At 38.2% G+C, this 18129-nt stretch overlaps 1 protein-coding gene across 5 annotated transcripts in view; it reads right to left on the reverse strand.

Annotated features, from left to right (window-relative positions):
- The window catches only part of ntm (neurotrimin), a 290096-nt gene that overhangs the window by 104620 nt on the left and 167347 nt on the right, over positions 1 to 18129 (reverse strand). For 2 of the 5 annotated variants that reach the window (XM_036524069.1, XM_036524068.1), the window contains exon 1: positions 2005 to 2400. In XM_036524069.1, the coding sequence (XP_036379962.1) occupies positions 2005 to 2177 (173 nt within the window). In that variant the 5' untranslated portion in view covers positions 2178 to 2400. Of the gene's footprint in view, positions 1 to 2004; positions 2403 to 18129 lie in introns of those variants that run through there. The other 3 variants (XM_036524066.1, XM_036524065.1, XM_036524067.1) reach the window with 3 other exon arrangements.

An 18129-nucleotide genomic window follows, 5' to 3' on the forward strand; every position in this document is an offset into this window, starting at 1 on the left:
TGTGGGTCACTGTACCTACATACAGTAGTATTTTACTGTAGCAATTGTATGAATACATTAATTCATACACCGACAGCTTGCAACAGAATTCTTTTGAAGAAATAACTACTAAATTTTGGGGTTTATTCTGGTTCTCTGGTTTAATTAAATTTCCGTTCCACCACCAGATCTGTGAATGGCTTTAAAGTCTTCACTTCTATACATTGTAGGGAGGGCTTGTGAGAAGTAAACACCAATTGCCTTTACATGGAGAACTGTTATGCTGCAATGCTTCAGGACCTGCCATTTTTAGAATTTTTGCAGGCTAATCATTAAAGAAACAGGTATTTATTAAAGTGGTGAATGTTGCTTTTGCTGCTAGCTTCCTAAAATAAATTATGTGTTTGAAGAATGAGGTTTTATAGGATCTGTGCCAAAAACACACACGTAGTGGCTGACAAATGCATCATATTGATAAATGCTACAAAATAATGCAAAGTCTAAATAAATAATACTTGAACAAGAGGTGTGGAATCACCCCCATTGGTTGTGAAATATAACACAGGAACTGCACTACTTTGTACAGAACCTTACACAAATATGGAGACACATGCAAACCTCTATATATGCTATATCATTATCTTGTTGAGCACATATTGCTATCTGAAGTAAACTAACTTCAAAAAAAAAACATTAAAGTAACCCATGTAATAATTTCCCTATATGCTCACTCTGGTAGAGACTGACACAGTGAAAAACTTATGCCCCAGTGATTTCCCCACAAGAGATTAAGATACTAAAACTTTAATCTTTGTTGCAATCAATGGTAGGAAGCTCCGACAAGTGGCTCAGACAGTTGTAAAGATGCATGTTTCAAGTGTAAGCTGGAGTCAAAGGCCTGCGTTTGAAACTGGCTGCATCATTTATGGACAATGACCAGGAGTCCACAACGGTGGAATAAACTGGCTTCATTCTGGAGGGTATGGGGTGGGTAGGTTGCCAAGGGTCCCCTCATTGCTCCATTCCTAACACACCAAGACCCATGTGGGTGCCTTTGAGTTACTCAGACAGCTTCAGGAGGCTGTGCCTATCCTCCAATGCCATTTAACAAGACTGCTTCTGTCACACAATATATATACTATACTATGAATTGCATAGCCACCTGGCACTAATACATAAGTGCTGAAACTGTAATATGTCATAACCTGTTGTCAAACTGAATATGTATTGTTACATTAAATGGCTCTTTTAATTATACAGTACGTATTTGATTTGAAGATGCCATTAAATCAAATTCTTCATTTAAATAACAGGATATTCACTTAACTTAGACATTACTGAAGAGCACAACCATACAAAAGGTCTCACCCAGAATTTCCACATGAAACCTCCTGGCTACAGTTTCCATCTCTAACCGCAATGCAAGTGCCATACCATACTTCATAAGACTAAGAAAGTGTTTGTGTCATTTCCAGAGACAACAATTCTACAATACATTTTAGAGATAACACAACACACAAGCCTGTGCTCTTTTTCACAGATTACCAAACCAAACGGTATGAGTACACAGGTGACAAACATCCAGTATGAAATATCAAGAGATCTGAAGCAAATTCACTACATCTGATAAAACCTCAATCCCCAGCTGCAATGAAATAGCAATGGTCAGGACCATCTTCGTTCGCACACATGTAAAACGCTAAACCCGTTCTAGGAATTTCTGGCTAGGGGGCTGACGAAAACAATTTCCATTCGCTAGGATATATGCATCAGTAGAATCTCTGCTCTCGCTAAAGCATGAGAGTGCTTATTTCTACCTCAATTTAACATTCAAAGCACTATAACGCAATACACAAGTGCAGCAATCAAAGTTTTACAAAGCAGACGAACATTAAACAGAGGAAGCCAGTCTCGCTCCGGTTTTATTTGTGGACCTGTCACTCCTTAGTGTTACAACAAACATTACAACGACAAGGATAATGCAACAGCCTACCATAACATAAAAGTAATATCCCCGCATCTTACCTTAGAAACACAGTCTCTCCTTGTCTGACAGTAATATTGTCCATCACTTTGTTATCGGATTGGGAATCCCCTTGGCTGCGCACTGGCAATCCTGCGGGTAGAAGAAACAGCAGTCTGAGCGATAGAACTACCAGGCACTTCCGAGACACGGCGAAGTATCCACAAACACCCATCTTCGATTAAAAATCCTTTCGGTATTAGGGTTTCGCCGCAATTCCTTTAGTTTTGATGAGGTATGTTTCAGACCCCCAATGGACAGAACGTATTTTAGATAATGCAGTGCATCTGTTAATCCAGATCTTCACTCCAGGTAAATCATCTGCATGAAAAAACGATTATTGCGCAATGGAAATTTTCAGTAATTGCGCTGAAAGGAAGTTGAAGAGCAGTGGGTCACTGCATCGATACAAAAATATCAGGCATGCGGGCTCGCGAGGCAGGAAGTTCTTTTTTAAAATATTTGATATTTGCGTTTACAGTTAAACTTGGAGAGAAGGCTACAGAAAGCCCACAGCGAATCAACAGCAACATGTACTCTGAGACACTAGAAACTTAACCGCATAAAGTCCAGCGACTGTGAATCAAGGAACAAACAAGTGTGCCAAATGACAGATTATCTTAATCTGGACCGCAGCACTTTCCGGCGATTGGTCCTATAGGCTACGTTAGTGAGTCAATAAGAAAACCATCTCCCGAAGTCAGTCAACTGCCTCCTGCGAGACTACACATTTGCAAGCAGCGGAATCTTGCTGATTCCTCACAGTTCAGTTCAATTTCAATAACGAGTTGAAGTCGAACAACGGCAGCTTTTCCTTTTCGTGCCTATAAAATGTGCGCTCATGCAGCAAATACCGCGTCTCCCAACATTCAAGTAGCGCTGATTAAAAAAAAAAAAAAACGTTGTCATGGCAGCAGGGACACTGCTGATTCAATATGTAGCGGTACAGATTCTGTGATAGGGCATTAATGCTACATCCACACATGTTTATAAGCAATTTCAATAGGGCGAATCCCCACTAGTTACAAGGGTCAGTAACAAGAAACAATACCCTTCAATGGATAGACTTTTAGAATTTTAGAATGAACTGCTCAATAAACTGATCACCAGGAAACACTATCCCGCTTTTTTTTTTTTTTACAGTCAGCTACTAAGTGATCCAATGTCTTTCCATTCTGTTGTCCGCTTTGCTACAATGCGACAATCTGTTGGTTTTACATATTTACGTGAAGAACAAAGCGTATACAGTACAATGAGCAGCATAAAGTCTAAAGCGAAGTCTAAACTCTAATCATCTAAACCAAATATCCTGAGAGTGCAGTTAGTCGAAGTAGATATGTCGATTTGCTTTCATTCAATTAATATCATTAAATGAAAGATACACAGAATATAAAGTATAAAGATGAAAGTAAGATATAAAGAATGGACATCCAAGAGAATAAAGAGCACAAGGTTAAAGTTGGGTTAAGTATTTTTCATAAACATCAATACAGAATCTCATATACAGTATTGCTTACAAGGGTGAAATATAGTCATTACTGTAAGACAGGAACAAGAGGCACCAATACCATCAAGAGCACTTGAATTCGCAGTAAGAAAAAAATAACTTGTAGGTAGTTGAATGTGTTGCTGGGATACGCCAGTCCTGTCCATGAGAATGAACCCTTAAACAGAACAGTCAGGTTCAGGGGGGATTGAAAAACAAAAATAATCCGGGACGTTATCGCCTTCTATTATGTTCCAAAGGAATGACAGAACATGCGTGCACCTTGGTTCCATGTCTAACACGTCTGAGAGAACAGAATAACTTCATCAAATACATTATTTCATTTGTCTATACCACAATGTGGTTGTGATGGTTGGAAAAAACAATGTTTTTTTCCCATAAATATTTAGTCCCAGTTCCACTACATCTGAAATAGAAATTTTAGTGTGAGGCATGCATTTCACAATGTAGATGCAGATGCCTGTTCAACATTTTCTTCTGTACGAAAACTCTTCACATGTTTATTCATTCATTTATTAACTACACACTGTCCCACTTTTGGAACTTCATTTTAACGCACAACTTGAGCTTGATAGTGACGCTGTTTTCCTTTTTCGTGGCTACACTAGCAACTCACCCTGCTACTGAGAAGTGCAATTAACTAATCGTTTACCAGCCTTTCTAAGATATTATTGATTATAGCACAGTTAATAGTATTACCCCACTGCTGTTTCATTTCTACAGAGTGCAACCACAGGGGTTTCAGTCGTGCTTTCAAGTGCTTCCTCTTTGCGCAAATCCGTTGCTCTTTATAATATGTGGATGGGCTGCTACAGAGGACTCTGAAAATAAAATGACGCGTGTAAAGTGACTTAAAGCTCAAACTGAAAGTGTAGGGAAACTCACCATCGTCTGAAATCCATTTTCAGACCAGAATACACGTTCAATGAATTACAGCCTAATGATCCCCACGGAATTCTGGTGATATGAATGTTTCTGAATGTTTCACGGTTACTTTGTGCTTAGTTTTCTTCATAAACCTTATGTTACTCTATGAAAGTGCTTCTTTGAACAAAGATTTCCTTCCATCAGATCAAATAATAAACAATCAGTAAATTTCCAGATAATATCTTAAATTAATTATGCATACATTAGTGGTGTCTTTACTATATTTTATACGTTATTTCTAGATAGCTAAATAGCGAGGATAAAACATTTCTTTCTTTAGCAATATCAAATATTTTACTATTCATCATCATCATTATCATTATAGAATGTATTTCGACAGGAGTTCATAACACTTTTTAGTGAGGGGGGGGGGGGGGGGGGGGGTGCTGATACACCTCAACCACTACAATACATTGGAACCACCAGAGTGATATATGGTATCCACTTTGTACCAGAACACTCACTACACATCAGCTAAGATGTGAAGTAAGGGATTTATCTAGTCAATTAAACTGACAGTCTGGCCATGACATCGGGGAAACCCCAGTTTTTACAAGCCATTGAATTTTTAATCTCTACAGTGAGTCAGGATCTCAGTTCAGCATCTCATCCAGCAGATGGCGTCTTCCACAACACCAAGAAGGAAACCAATGTCCTTTGCCATGACAGGAACACTTCCTGTTATGGTAAAGGACATTGGTTTCCTTCTTGGTCCCCTAATGGACACTTGCAACAGCGGTCAGACTTTATCTGGGGGTCTCTTTTCCAAGCACTAGCCAACCAGCTTCTCATGGCTTTATTAATCAATTAATCAAATGTTATTGTTATTTGTTATAGAATATTTTTACAACCAAGATTGTCTGTATATGCAGTCTACATGTAGCATACTGGACTTTCCAGAGGGAATACAAATACTGAAAAAAACAAGGGTCAGGTGGGCAAGAGGGTCCTGGAAAATAATGGAAATGCACTAGCCATTTTTATAAGGGAGAAAACGATTTCAGATTGATTGTTGATTGCTGAATGCTTTTAATATGTTAATACTCATATGCATCTCAGTTAATGGTTTACTATGAGGTACTGTGTGGTGCATAATTCAAACTTTACCTTGCACACACTCGTATGAAACACACAAGTATCCATACTTTTGACTTTCACACGTACACATGAAACACTTGCAATATATGTGAAATCCTCACACAGAGAAATGTGAAATGTGTTTCACGTGTATGTGAGCTTTGAGTATGAATGTATGCAAGCATTTCAATAGTATGAGTAGGCCTGTGAGTGCAAGAGCTTCATATGTTTGTGTGCAAGCATTTCATATGAATATGCAAAGATTTGTGTGTGGGAGCATTTCATGAGAGTGTGCTCAATGTAGAGTTTGAATTATGCACCACACGGCCCCTCATAATTCATAATTTTGGTATGCAAATTGTTAAATGGTAAATTTTACATCATAGTCATTCATTCATTCTCTCATTTAAAAAGGGGAAAGCCCTTTTATTGACCACTCATTTGGCTGAACATATTGAAGGGAGAGATGCTGGCAGAGGCAGCTGTGTTCATCCCAAGAGTGTGAGTTTTTTGTTTTGTTCTATTTGGTTTTGTGTTTAAATTAATTCTTGCTCCCTGTGAAATATTCAGTGTCAACATGGCTTTTTAGTTTCTGTGTCTCTGTTTCCAGCAACCACCACTATCTGGTAAAACAAAATGGTGGCGTGGCCACACTCTCTCAAATTGAGGTGGCACAGAGCCAGAAGCCATGAACATTTATTGTATGACGACCTGGTGGTTGGCCAAATGGCAAAAAAAGGATTGATCTGGGTTGATCCGTATCCATGACGAAAGCATCATTACACCCAATTCAAGTTGCAGTGGTCTTACTCATGTTTAATCAGCTGTTTCAAAGACAAGTGCAGAGGAAAAAAAAAAAAACGATGACAAAGGCCATTGCTTGCAAAGATTTGGGTTTTCCGATTTTGAAAAAGTACAAACCATTTAATCAGCCATTATGTTTTAATTGCACTGTTCAATTTCTCTGCAGACCTACCACTGAAGGGAAAAATTACCTCATACATCGCCTGATAATTGCCTTTTACAATTGCTGGCTCTTTTAAAAGCAATTTCAGCTACTTCAGCTCTTATTTCTTTCATATTCTCCAATGCCTCAATCGGTGTATCACTTCAAAGAAACATGGGAAATTCTTTGTAATAAAGCAAAGATCATCACGAAGGAAATATTCAACAAATTATCTTGCATGTCAAGTTAATTGTACCATGTCATTGTAATGGTTCCCCCAGTGATAGAAGTATTCATTACATCCCCTGCTATTAGGGACCTGTATCTATTTCCATCATATTATTATTGTGGTCAGGTGTATTTTTGACTGAGCTGCATTGCCTTTCAATAGTCTTGATTTGAGGCTGAAAACTGGCTACTCACAATGAAAGGCATGGTGGCTGCTTCAGCAATACTATACTCAAAGCTAAGTCAAACAAGCAAGTTGTGGTTCCAAGCCCTGTTCCTTAACCAGTTACACTGTAGCTCCCACAAAGGAGACATGGTAACAATTCAAATGAAGAGTTTATCCCAGTAAAACAGTATTACTTTAAGAATGAGTGTGTAATACACAAAAGAACCACATGGTAACTAAATGGGACAAGGCTGTGTGGTTTGAGGATGTTTAATTACATAAACAGCACAACTATGTTTCGCATGAGTTACTATGTGTTAAATGTTATGTGCAGTTACAATTTGTTGTAACATACTCTGTTACGTTCCTCTGTTTACTTTTGTATTTTCCCTGCCGCCGCGTTCTGTTTTGGTGCTGCTGTGTGTTCTGTTTTCTTTTGCAGCTGGAATTCAGAACGCCAATCTCGTTGCCAAGAGACACTATTAGAAGATGCAGAACAGCTGGATGCACCGATGACCATCGTGAAGAAACAAGTTGGATTACAATCACAGCCTGACAACGTGTTTAGAAGCTGCAGCATCTGAGGATGCCGTGGACCATCGCCGAGCAGGAAAAGTTAAAAGATGCCAGCCTATAAAATGAATCATCTACATTGTCACGTTGGACATTCTCAGGATATTCTCAGCACAGTCTCTGGAGACTTTCTTGTGGGCTCGATTGAAAATTTAGCTTTAGCCGTTAGCTCGCTTTTCCTACTTGGTTAAACTAATTTATATAATTTTAACTTTGTTGATAATTATCTCCTGTAGTTTTCCTGTTAATAAGCAATGGATTTGTTAATGTTTTACTTAAACATTTACTTAAAAATACCTGGTAGTGTGTGACTTTGTGGCCTTTCTGACTGTGTAAGGACAACGTGAAACCTACTCTGTATGTATATTATTTATATATTATATGTCATTACATGTTATTGGTATGTTGCTTAATCTAGGTGTTATAAATAAACTTTCGTTTGTCCTTTTATAACTGGTTTTGCTCAACTGGAACATTTGATTGTGATCGTGTGATCATGGTGGCTTAGTGTTACAATCAGCTTCGTCCTCTCTGTTATTATAACATTGGTGGACTTTCGGCCCGTAACAGATTGGGGGCTCGTCCGGGATAGAACCGCAGATTTGTTCTGCTTTGTTGCTTTTTGCTACCTTGGGGGCTATGTGGTGCTAGCTTTGGCTTATGTGTGATACACAGTTTGTGATACACGGTTACTTTGTGCTTAGTCCTACTTTGTGCTGTATTACCGTGTGTAATACATAGTGCTAGCACTGTGGTTCGTAACTGTGTTATTTTGTTGCTTGTTGGGTCCCGCCTGTAGCACTAGCTTCGTGTCGCTTTGTGTTACTTTGTAGCGTCTGTTTTGCCAACTGCCACATTCCGGTTGAGCACTGTGAGCATTGGTGGGAGAGCAGTAGTCTCCAGATGTATACAGTTTTGTTTCATTCACATTTATGGGAGGGTTTCTTGACTTTAAGGCATGAATTTATTGCATGGTAGTGAGGTTCCATCAACAAAACTAGCAAACGTTGTAAGGTATATACACTATATTGACGCCTGACCATTACATTGTAATGACACTGTATTCAAACACATATACTTTAATATGGAGTTGGTCCCCCTTTTGCAGTCATAACAGCTTCCACTCTTCTTGGAAGGCTTTCCACAAGATTTTGGAGTGTTTCTGTGGGAATTTGTGCCCATTCATTCTGGAGAGCATTTATGAGGTCAGGCACTGATGTTGGATGAGAAGGCCTGGCTCGCTATCTCCGTTCCAGTTCATCCCAAAGGTGCTCAATGGGGTTGAGGTCAGGGCTCTGTGCGGGCCAGTCAAGTTCTTCCACACCGAACTCATCAAACCATGTCTTTATATTCCTTGCTTTGTGCACTGGGGCACAGTCATGTTGGAATAGAGAAGGGCCTTCCCCAAACTGTTGCCACAAAGTTGGAAGCATAGCATTGTCAAAAATGTCTTGGTATGCTGAAGCATTAAGTTTGCCCTTCACTGGAGATAAGGGGCCTAAAAATACTTTTGTCCATATAGTGTATATGTATATATACATATATACACATTCTCCCTTTTGACCATAACAATACACATATATATTTATGGATTTGAAATCATATTCAAAATATTTTAAAATCCCCCATGAGTTATAGTTGCTGATTTGGCTTGTTTTGTTCCCTCAGATGATTTGTTGTTTTAAAAACAAAAATGCAGTCATTCCCAATGGCAATGTCCCATCTGGGGCTGTAATTGGATTCTCATTCCTGCTAATCATTAGTACCCTGCATCACTGTGTCTGTCTCACAGTCTCTGGCAGTTCACATGGAAGCATGAAGTTCTACAGAACCACACATGCCATGCCCAGTTTCCCATATTGTCATTTCATAACATCATTGGGCAGAATCAATTTCACAATCCTGGGGCTTAACCCAGACATATTCCTGGTCTCTTTTAGATATTGTACTAATCAACATGTATCTGCTCAGCATAATGCAATTGTCTTCCATTTTAGCAATTCACACAGAATGGCAACAAAATATTGGCACACATCAGTTCAAATTCAAAGCTAAGTAACATGCAACAATCATGTTCATTCAAAGTGTAAAAAAATACAGTTCTAGTTTAAAGTTCTCAGTCAAGGTAAGGGACAAAGTGTCATTGCCATAAGACTGAATTCCATATTCTCAGCAATAAATATAAAGCTCATGTGAGGATACAGGAAACAGGAATATGCACAGTGTCTTAGAAAGTACATGAAAGAACATCTTCAGGCATCAGATTTTTTTTTTCACCTCTGTAACCTTTTAAAAAAGAAATCGGTTTTGGATGAGCTAGAATAATTTGATTTCTTTTTTTAATCAACACAGATGTGGACTAAATGGAGCATGTCCTACAAGGAGTTAAAAGAGCACCTTGGCGGTTCTGTGCCCTGGCTTAGTGTGATGTGCTCCAGATGGTCTTCTTCAACTTTAAGATTGTGTTTGCCCACATGGGACCCATGGTAATGGGGTCTTGGCCATAACGCGAAAACCTCTTGAAAAACACCAGCACTCATTTAGGGAAATCTTGGCTTTCAATATTTCCTGAGTGTTGCGACTGGAAAGAAAAACATATACATATAAAATATATGATAGTGGGTTGCTAGGCACCAGTAGAACCAAAGAGGAAAAGGTGATCCTACATAGTCTAATACTCTTAATATAATTATTGGTAATACCATGATTGGTTTAGATTGACAAACCCAATACAATGGTCACTGAAATTTCTCATAGTACATGCATATTGTTTGTTTTCAGTATAATTGGATCCCTTGAGAAGCAAGTAGGGAAAGTAAAAACCGTAATCTGAAATGCTTTGTGAGAGTTTTCATATTATTAAAATTTCAGTTATTTCATTGCCAAGCCAAAGGCATAAAACTATGATAGAACTGGGTTTCAAATCCAGGAGGAAAACAATAATTAGGAGTAAACAAACAGCCCTGAAAAATAAACGAGAGAAAGGGGGGGAATGCCATGGAATGTTTTGGAAGGCAGTGGTTATGGTTATGATTTTAGAGTTGCCTCCAACTGGCATGGATTGCCATGTGACTGCACCTTCAGAGTAAAATGAAGGATCCCTCAGATCTCTCTCACAGGATACACAGGCAATTGAGAAAGACAGTTCCTCTGTGGTAGACACATTGGAGTAGTAGAGCCCATTACTTTGCAATACAAAGACAAATGCTAGTGGAGCCCTCTTTATAACATTGTGCTAATGGTTTTCTGGAGCCATGCAGTTGTGTCGGTATCATTGTGACAAACTGTTGACAATCATTTTGGTTAAAATCAATAGTTGTGGTACCTCCTTTTGAAAGTGAAAGTGGACTTTATCCAGAGTTGTAAGGAAGAAATAAACTTTTCACATGCTCCTTCTGCTTCATACTTTATATTGTAGTTGTTGTAGAACTGCACAGTGTAAAATAGGATGTAGTTTCTGTGTTCCGTCGTGCTTGAGAACACTGCAAGCCATGTGCCCTCAGCAAAGACAGAGGGCAGAGGCAAGAGGGCAAAGGACAAGACAAACAGAAACCTACAGTAATTTCAAAACTGTCTCACTTATGTCAAATCTACAGTAGTTGCCTAGCTTTAATGGAGAAATTTGCTCAATAACCATGTCATTGATAAAGTTTAAAAGGCGGGGTTGAGTGATTGCCAGCAGCTATGATATGAAGATTGGTTTAATGAAATCCAAGAGCAGAGGGCTGGCTTCATTTGGCACTTAACCTCAACTCTTTCAACCACAAGAGACACCTGGTAAAACAACGGCTGTTTGAAAGCATCCATGTACTGCTTCAAGGTTTGTTATTTCCCTTGACAACCACGATGTAATAAAAACACTTTATTGCCCTGAGGACTTCTACTGTAAATCATAGCAAAAATGTCAGCGCTATCATAGTACTCTCAGGCTGGTTCATCCAAGATACTCTGTACTCTACATTCCACAATTTTTCATAAAGGTTTGATGATGTTTATATCTGGGGGTGGGCATGGAAGGTGTTCAAATTCATTGTGGTGTTCATGAAACCATTCTTGAATCCATTTAGCAGTGTGTATGCAGGAGTTTTTATGGAAAATGTGAATATCTGGAGGAAACAATGTTTGCACCACAGGGTTCATCTGGTTACCTAAAATGGCTTTGTATTCCTTGGTCATAATTCTACAATGCACAGTAATAATCGGACCCAATGACTCCCACGAAACAGCTACCCATGCCATAACAGATCCACTGCTATTTTTAAAAGTCGGGAACAGTCAATGTGGGTTTCCCTAAACATAAACCCATCCAGATGAGGGTAAAAGAGTAAGACAACTAATAAGACCATATTACTTTCTTACACTGCTCCAGAAGCCTAGGTTTTGTGCTCATTACACCAGGTTACGTGTTATAACACATTAGCCAAGCAGTTTCTGACTCACAGCTCTACCATAAATATCAGCTTTGTGAAACTCACAATGTAGTTTTTTGTTGAAACTAGGTCAGTGAGGTGTAGTTCTGTGGTGATTTCAGACAGTCTTTAGTAACTAAGCTTTTAAGTGTTTATCTATCCCTCATCACATTTCATTTGATTTGCACACATACTGATAAGCTTTGACTAAAAAGACAGTGATAAGATGTTAGTCTGGGCAAAGCTATAGTCTTTCAATTTAGTGATCACCCCAAGCATCAGCCAAGCAAGAAGGTTGCCAACCCATGGTTACAGCCGTAACAGCATAAGACGTCATGAAAAATCAAAGATGATATATTTATTTTTCAATTGTTACGTATTCCAACCACAAAGCCCTAAAGTATTTTATCAAGGCTGCCATCAGTTTATACTGGCCACTGTCAAGCACAAAAAAAGCAAAAAGTATTTCCTACCTGTCTCCAACACCCTCACTTTGTGCATTGCAACTTGTAGATGCAGAAGACAGCTTGTCAGAAATAGTCATATAATTTGTACTCTTAATGCCTCCAAGTCAAACAAATGTTTAGAACATCTGGATACACTGGAATACAACAGTACTGCTGATTTACAAAGAAAAAAAAGATTAATCAGTTAATGCTAAGCCGAAATGCTTCATGTGCTCACTAAAGTGTATTAAAACTTGTCCACGCTTACAGCTCATTAGGACTGGATTACTGCAATGTCTTAGTGCCTGGCAACACAAACTGTTCATCCTCCAATTAGTCCAGAATGCTGCTACAGTTTCAAAAGTCTGATTCCTACAAAGCATGAACTGGGCTAGTTGTACCATGTTGTAGCTGAAGGAGTTTATTCTGTCATATAACACTGCTAGACTCTTTTAATCTTCAAGAGCTTGCTACATGGCCACTCCCAAAACAGATTTATGCATGTTTGGCTACAGGACCCCAATGTAATAGAATGACCTTCCTCATCATGAGCGGGAATCAGAGACTGCTAAATGTTTAAAAACAGATTAAAAATATATGAATTTAGCCTTTTGTGATGGTCAAAATTAATATTCTAGTGCGCACTGCTTTAAGAATAATGCTGTTACAGGTTTCTTCATCACACCTTGATATGCACTGAGTTACACTGTAAAGCTATCACATCCCTGCAATCAAACACTTATTAGCTAGCTTTCTTTACTTCTTAGATAAATCTTATGCTGACAGATGCCACAAATATTCCACATCGTAATGTCATCTATTGTATTCCAGATCCGTGGCAGAAAATTTAACCTCTGCTCAGAACAGAGGCCCTGTTCTCCATTGAGTCATGTGGGTTTCCTCTAGTGCAGTGAGAAGCTTGAGAAGTAAGACTAACTTGAAGAAGTAACACACAATATACTGCAATATACTGACTGCACACATTGTCACATAGAATAACTCTTGCCACTTTAACAGTATGTAATATTCAAAGGATTTTTTTCCCTTTAACGTGTTCTGCTTTAATTAGCGTGGTTCTCTCTTTACTGATCTTCGTTGACTATATATCTGTAAAACATTTCTTTGTAATCTCAACTCAAAGTTTTTCAATTATAAATTGGCAGACATTGTCAAGATGGGTTCATGTGCTCTAAGCAAGATTGTGAAAATTATATTTACTGCTTATTTGGTGAGGATGTGTTAATTGCTTCCACTGATATGTTAACTGTCCCTCCAACCAATCAATCTATACTTGGGCAGAAAACCAATGAGAGCTGCCATTACGCTTGACTGGAGATAAGAATAAGGGTAGATATAAAACCAGCAAGTATTTTTATAAGAATTAAAATTAGCCATAGGAGGTAATAATAATATTTTTATTCATTTAAGGGCTTTCAGAATTGCAAAATATTACAACCAGTCTCCTTTGTATTATACACTGTTGATATGTGTTATGTCAATAACCAGGAAACATTCTGAATATATGTATCTGTTCAAAACAAGGGCATTCAGTAATGGATGTATTTGTTCAAGTAAAAGGTGATTCCTGATAACTGACTGCAACACATTGTGTGTGTGTGTGTGTGTGTGTGTGTGTGTGTGTGTGTGTGTGTGTGTGTGTGTGTGCGTGTGCGTGTGTGTATGTTTTTGTGTGTACACGATTATGAAGTGACGCAGTATTCTACAAACCCCTTAAGAAACAGCTCTCAAAAAAGGCTTTGTGATGGTGTATAGCCTAAACTCCATCTAGTGGAAGAAAGGGAGTACAGAAACTATGCTCTAAAAGTTATGATGATACTGTATCCTTAAACAAAGCACTGTGACAGTATCAGTTCTGCTGCATGACTTGGCTTTTCTCTTTCACTCACATTTCAAATATTTCACTCTGATTTCTCCCATTGGCTCCCAATGGTAGCTGTCACTCCCTGTTCCAGCAGAAGTCAACAAGTGTGTGAAGGAGGAGGACATGAGAGGTGGAAGAAAAGTAGTTATACCACAATTTGCAGTCATAATCAGAGACAGCAACTCATATTTAGTTGACAGGTTAAAGTGGTGCCTCTGCATGTTCATACATATGAAATATACACTACATAATATTTCACAAAAGCTCTTCTTTTGGCCATGCTGAAAGTTTAATTTCTGCATGGCAAGAAGTGACACAACTGGAAAGTGGTGTTCCACTGGCCAATGTTTATAAATGAGTGAACTGACTGATGTTTAACATTCAGACCATCTTTTGGCTTATAGTCAATGGCTTCAGAAAGAAGGAAATATGCTTAAATTTTGCTGTGAGATCCACCAAAAGAATCTATAGATCATTCCATTCTATAAAACTCTAATTTTGTATTTTTCTATTCTATAATCACTCTCTGATCTCTCACACTCTTCCTATATTGCATTACTGTATATTACTATCATTTAGCAGACACTCTTATCCAGAGCAACTTACACACAGTAGTTTACAATTCTATCCATTTACATAGCTTTGCAAATATTAATGGACTTGGTTTTTTTGGTTCTGTAATTGGTAATACGTGCTTCTAAAACAAACATGCAAATGTAAATTTTAAAAGACAACGATGCTAAATGTCAATTAACTGAGTATCTGATTGTCTCCATTTCTAATTAACACAGGTCAGTTATTCTGGTTTTAATACTAGTCAGATCTAGAAAAGTAATTGTGTATTTAACTTCACGCTTAGTTTCACATATGGCTTACACTTTTAAAATCTTTTTCAAAGCCAGTTTTTTCAACATCTACCAAGTGTTGCTTGGCAATTAATGGTCTAAGCTTCCTGCATTAAGTGTACGCTGTCAGAGCCTTTGAATGAAGAACAGCCATCTGGCTCACTGTATTCCTGTATTAAATTCTCATTCTTTCATTCGTCAATCATTTTTAATATGCTTTTGATGTAAAGCTTTTGCATCGCTCCCTTAGTGATCTGTGATGCATTATCCCAAATAATTAAAAAAGGATGTAAGGAAATGCATTGAGATCTCTTGTCAGCTGTCATCCTTTTTTTTTTTTTAGATGTGTCAATATTGTAGCTGAATGTTGAATGTTGACCCACCTCCTTCCCAAACAATTCATATTAATACACAACATGATGATGATCACATTGTGCACCTAAGACTGTCAAGTTATCTGTGCCTTTCTGTATAGATCCCATACAGATCATTTTCTCTTGGTTCACCTCTAAAAGGATCTCACATAAAATGTAAATAAAATACTGCATGGCATCTTTAAATGGATTAAAAGGAGACCAGTAAATTACACGGTAATTCTTTGGAAAAATTTCCACCCCCAGATTAATAATCTCCATGGAGATCCACTGTAGAAAGAAAGGTCTATGTTCTCCCATAATGAGTGGTTGCTGGAGAATTCACAGGAAAACGCCATACCAGCTTCAAAACAAATAAAAAAGCCAAACTCATCCTTGCTTTATGTTGCTGTGCAAATACAGGCAATGATTATTTTTATTCATTAGAAGGTTTGCTAGAGGAATGCAGCTCGTTTAACTGCTTGTAATTTTAGAGGCAAGCAAAACGGCAGAAATCAATGAAGCCAGGAGGCTGCGGAAGGCTTGTTAATGAATTTCAGTGTAAAACACACAATGCAGCAGGGTATAGCTTGATATCTCTATCTCAGCTAATACTTCCTGCGCATCCTCAAACAGATCCATGGACACCGTTCTAATTAGGTTTTTTTTTTTTTTTTTTTTTAGCTGCTATTTAGAGTGCACAGCAGCTTTGATCAAAATGTTACTTTGTGCTTCATGCCTTTGAAAAAATTAAAATCAGTTTAACCCTGCCATCTCAATTTGGCGATCGGGCACTCGTCATTTTGCTTATCTTGTTGATAAGAACCTCTAGGTTAGGATGCAGCTGTGACTTGAATGTATGCATGCAGTCGCCGAGCAGAAATAGGAAAAACATGATCGACGGCTACACTGTAAAATACATATTGAGGCCGGGTCCTCTGCAGAACGTGCAGACGTCAACTGCAAAACACAGATAGGTATGTAAATGCATCCGGTGATAACCGGGGAACTTTAAGTACCACATATAATTAAAAATTTCCAGTGCAAAATAAAGATAAGGCCTCCATTAGACCTCTAAAACATTCCCAGATAATGGATTTTTTTGTGGTTGATGGAGCAGTTCGTGCGGGACAGGTGGGATTTACTCTCTGGCTCTCTGGCTGGGCGGCGACGCCTGCATCCACTTCGGGAGAAGTCGCCGGCATTTGATGCACCATTGGCACCACAGGCAAATGAGATTAGGAGGGGAATGGAATTTACTCACTTGCTGACAGATTTACAGATCCCCACTGGATATAATGCAGGCGAAGGGCTGTAAAACCTATCATCTGTGAGGTGAATTACACACAGCTTGGAACAACTTGTTTAGTTTAGGAAACCCGCACCACCTCTTTGATTTACCTACGTCCCCAACCTTCTACCCTCTTTCCCCCCTCCCCACCGTATCACATGTTTTCCTTCTCCAAGGGCAAACTGCAGAGAATGTGATGTTTGTCACTGACACAACTCAAGGATCTGATCTCTCCTCTCTTTATTTTCGTTTCCTCTCCCCCTCGCCCAACCCCCCCCCCCCCCCCCCCCCCCCGTATACATCGTCTTGGACTGCCCACGGAGGACCTGCTTCTATTATTTTTTTCTTCTTTTTTTCAGATTCAGAAAAATGTACAAATATACAGCTGTCCACCATTGTATTTTCTTATATCATCTGGGCAATACCATATTGATATTGTGTATGAATGCACCACCCGAACAGAAGTGTAGCTGTCAGCAAATTGCACGCTTTCTGCATCAGAAATCTGGAAATAGTGTAATCAAGAAAAGAAAAAAATGTTATGTCAGCTGGGTGTCAGGCTTTACATACTTCTTTTAATACAGTGAGAATGTCATCCTCTGTTCAGACATGGCCTTTTGACTGATCATTGATAATAATGCTTTATCACTTTATTTGTTTGTAAAAATGTAAATGTAATGTCAATTGTAATTGTAAATGTAAATTGTAATATATAAGGCTTGAGAATTTACATACACAGATGATCATTCTCAAAAAACAGACTGCTATAGACAAATATAAAATATCAACAAAAATAATTGATTACCATTGATAACACAAATCAACCAATTACTGGCATATGGTTTTATTCCATTAATAGCGTGGCAGTGATGGACAAGATCATACAGTGAATGGATGGTACACAGTCATATGTGTCTTATACTGAGTTATTTCAGACATTTCAGACATCTGTGTGTGATGTACTTACAGGCAAATTTGAGTCTTGTGGTGATACTACTGCATATTCATATTCACAGGTAGTACTGTATGTTATTCATAAAGTAAGTGTGTCTATATTTTTCCAAAATTCCTCTAGTTGGGTCTTCAAAACACACCATCCCATTCCTAACCATATAATATATGTTGTCATGTATTATGCTAATATATGCTTAGTATTTCAATACAACTGCATATACAGTACTTCTATCCATATGAAATCCATTTTTAAATCTGTGAGATGTACAAAGCACCAAAAATTACACCACTATATTGTGTAAGACAGACATTTCTCTTGAAATTCAATAGAACTATATACCCTTTAAATATTTTAAGAAATCATGTTTGGTCAAACCTGATTTCTTTAAGTTTTTAATTTTTCTCATAATTTTTTCTCATTTATTTTCCATTTATTGAGAAGAAATAAAGTGCTGTGTTTTGACAATCAGGCAGTGAATGTGTTCAATTTAAAGGCTGCTCAAAGAACTACAAGATCCAGGTT

The sequence above is a fragment of the Megalops cyprinoides genome, chromosome 3, assembly GCF_013368585.1.
Source record: "Megalops cyprinoides isolate fMegCyp1 chromosome 3, fMegCyp1.pri, whole genome shotgun sequence".
NCBI lineage: Eukaryota > Metazoa > Chordata > Actinopteri > Elopiformes > Megalopidae > Megalops > Megalops cyprinoides.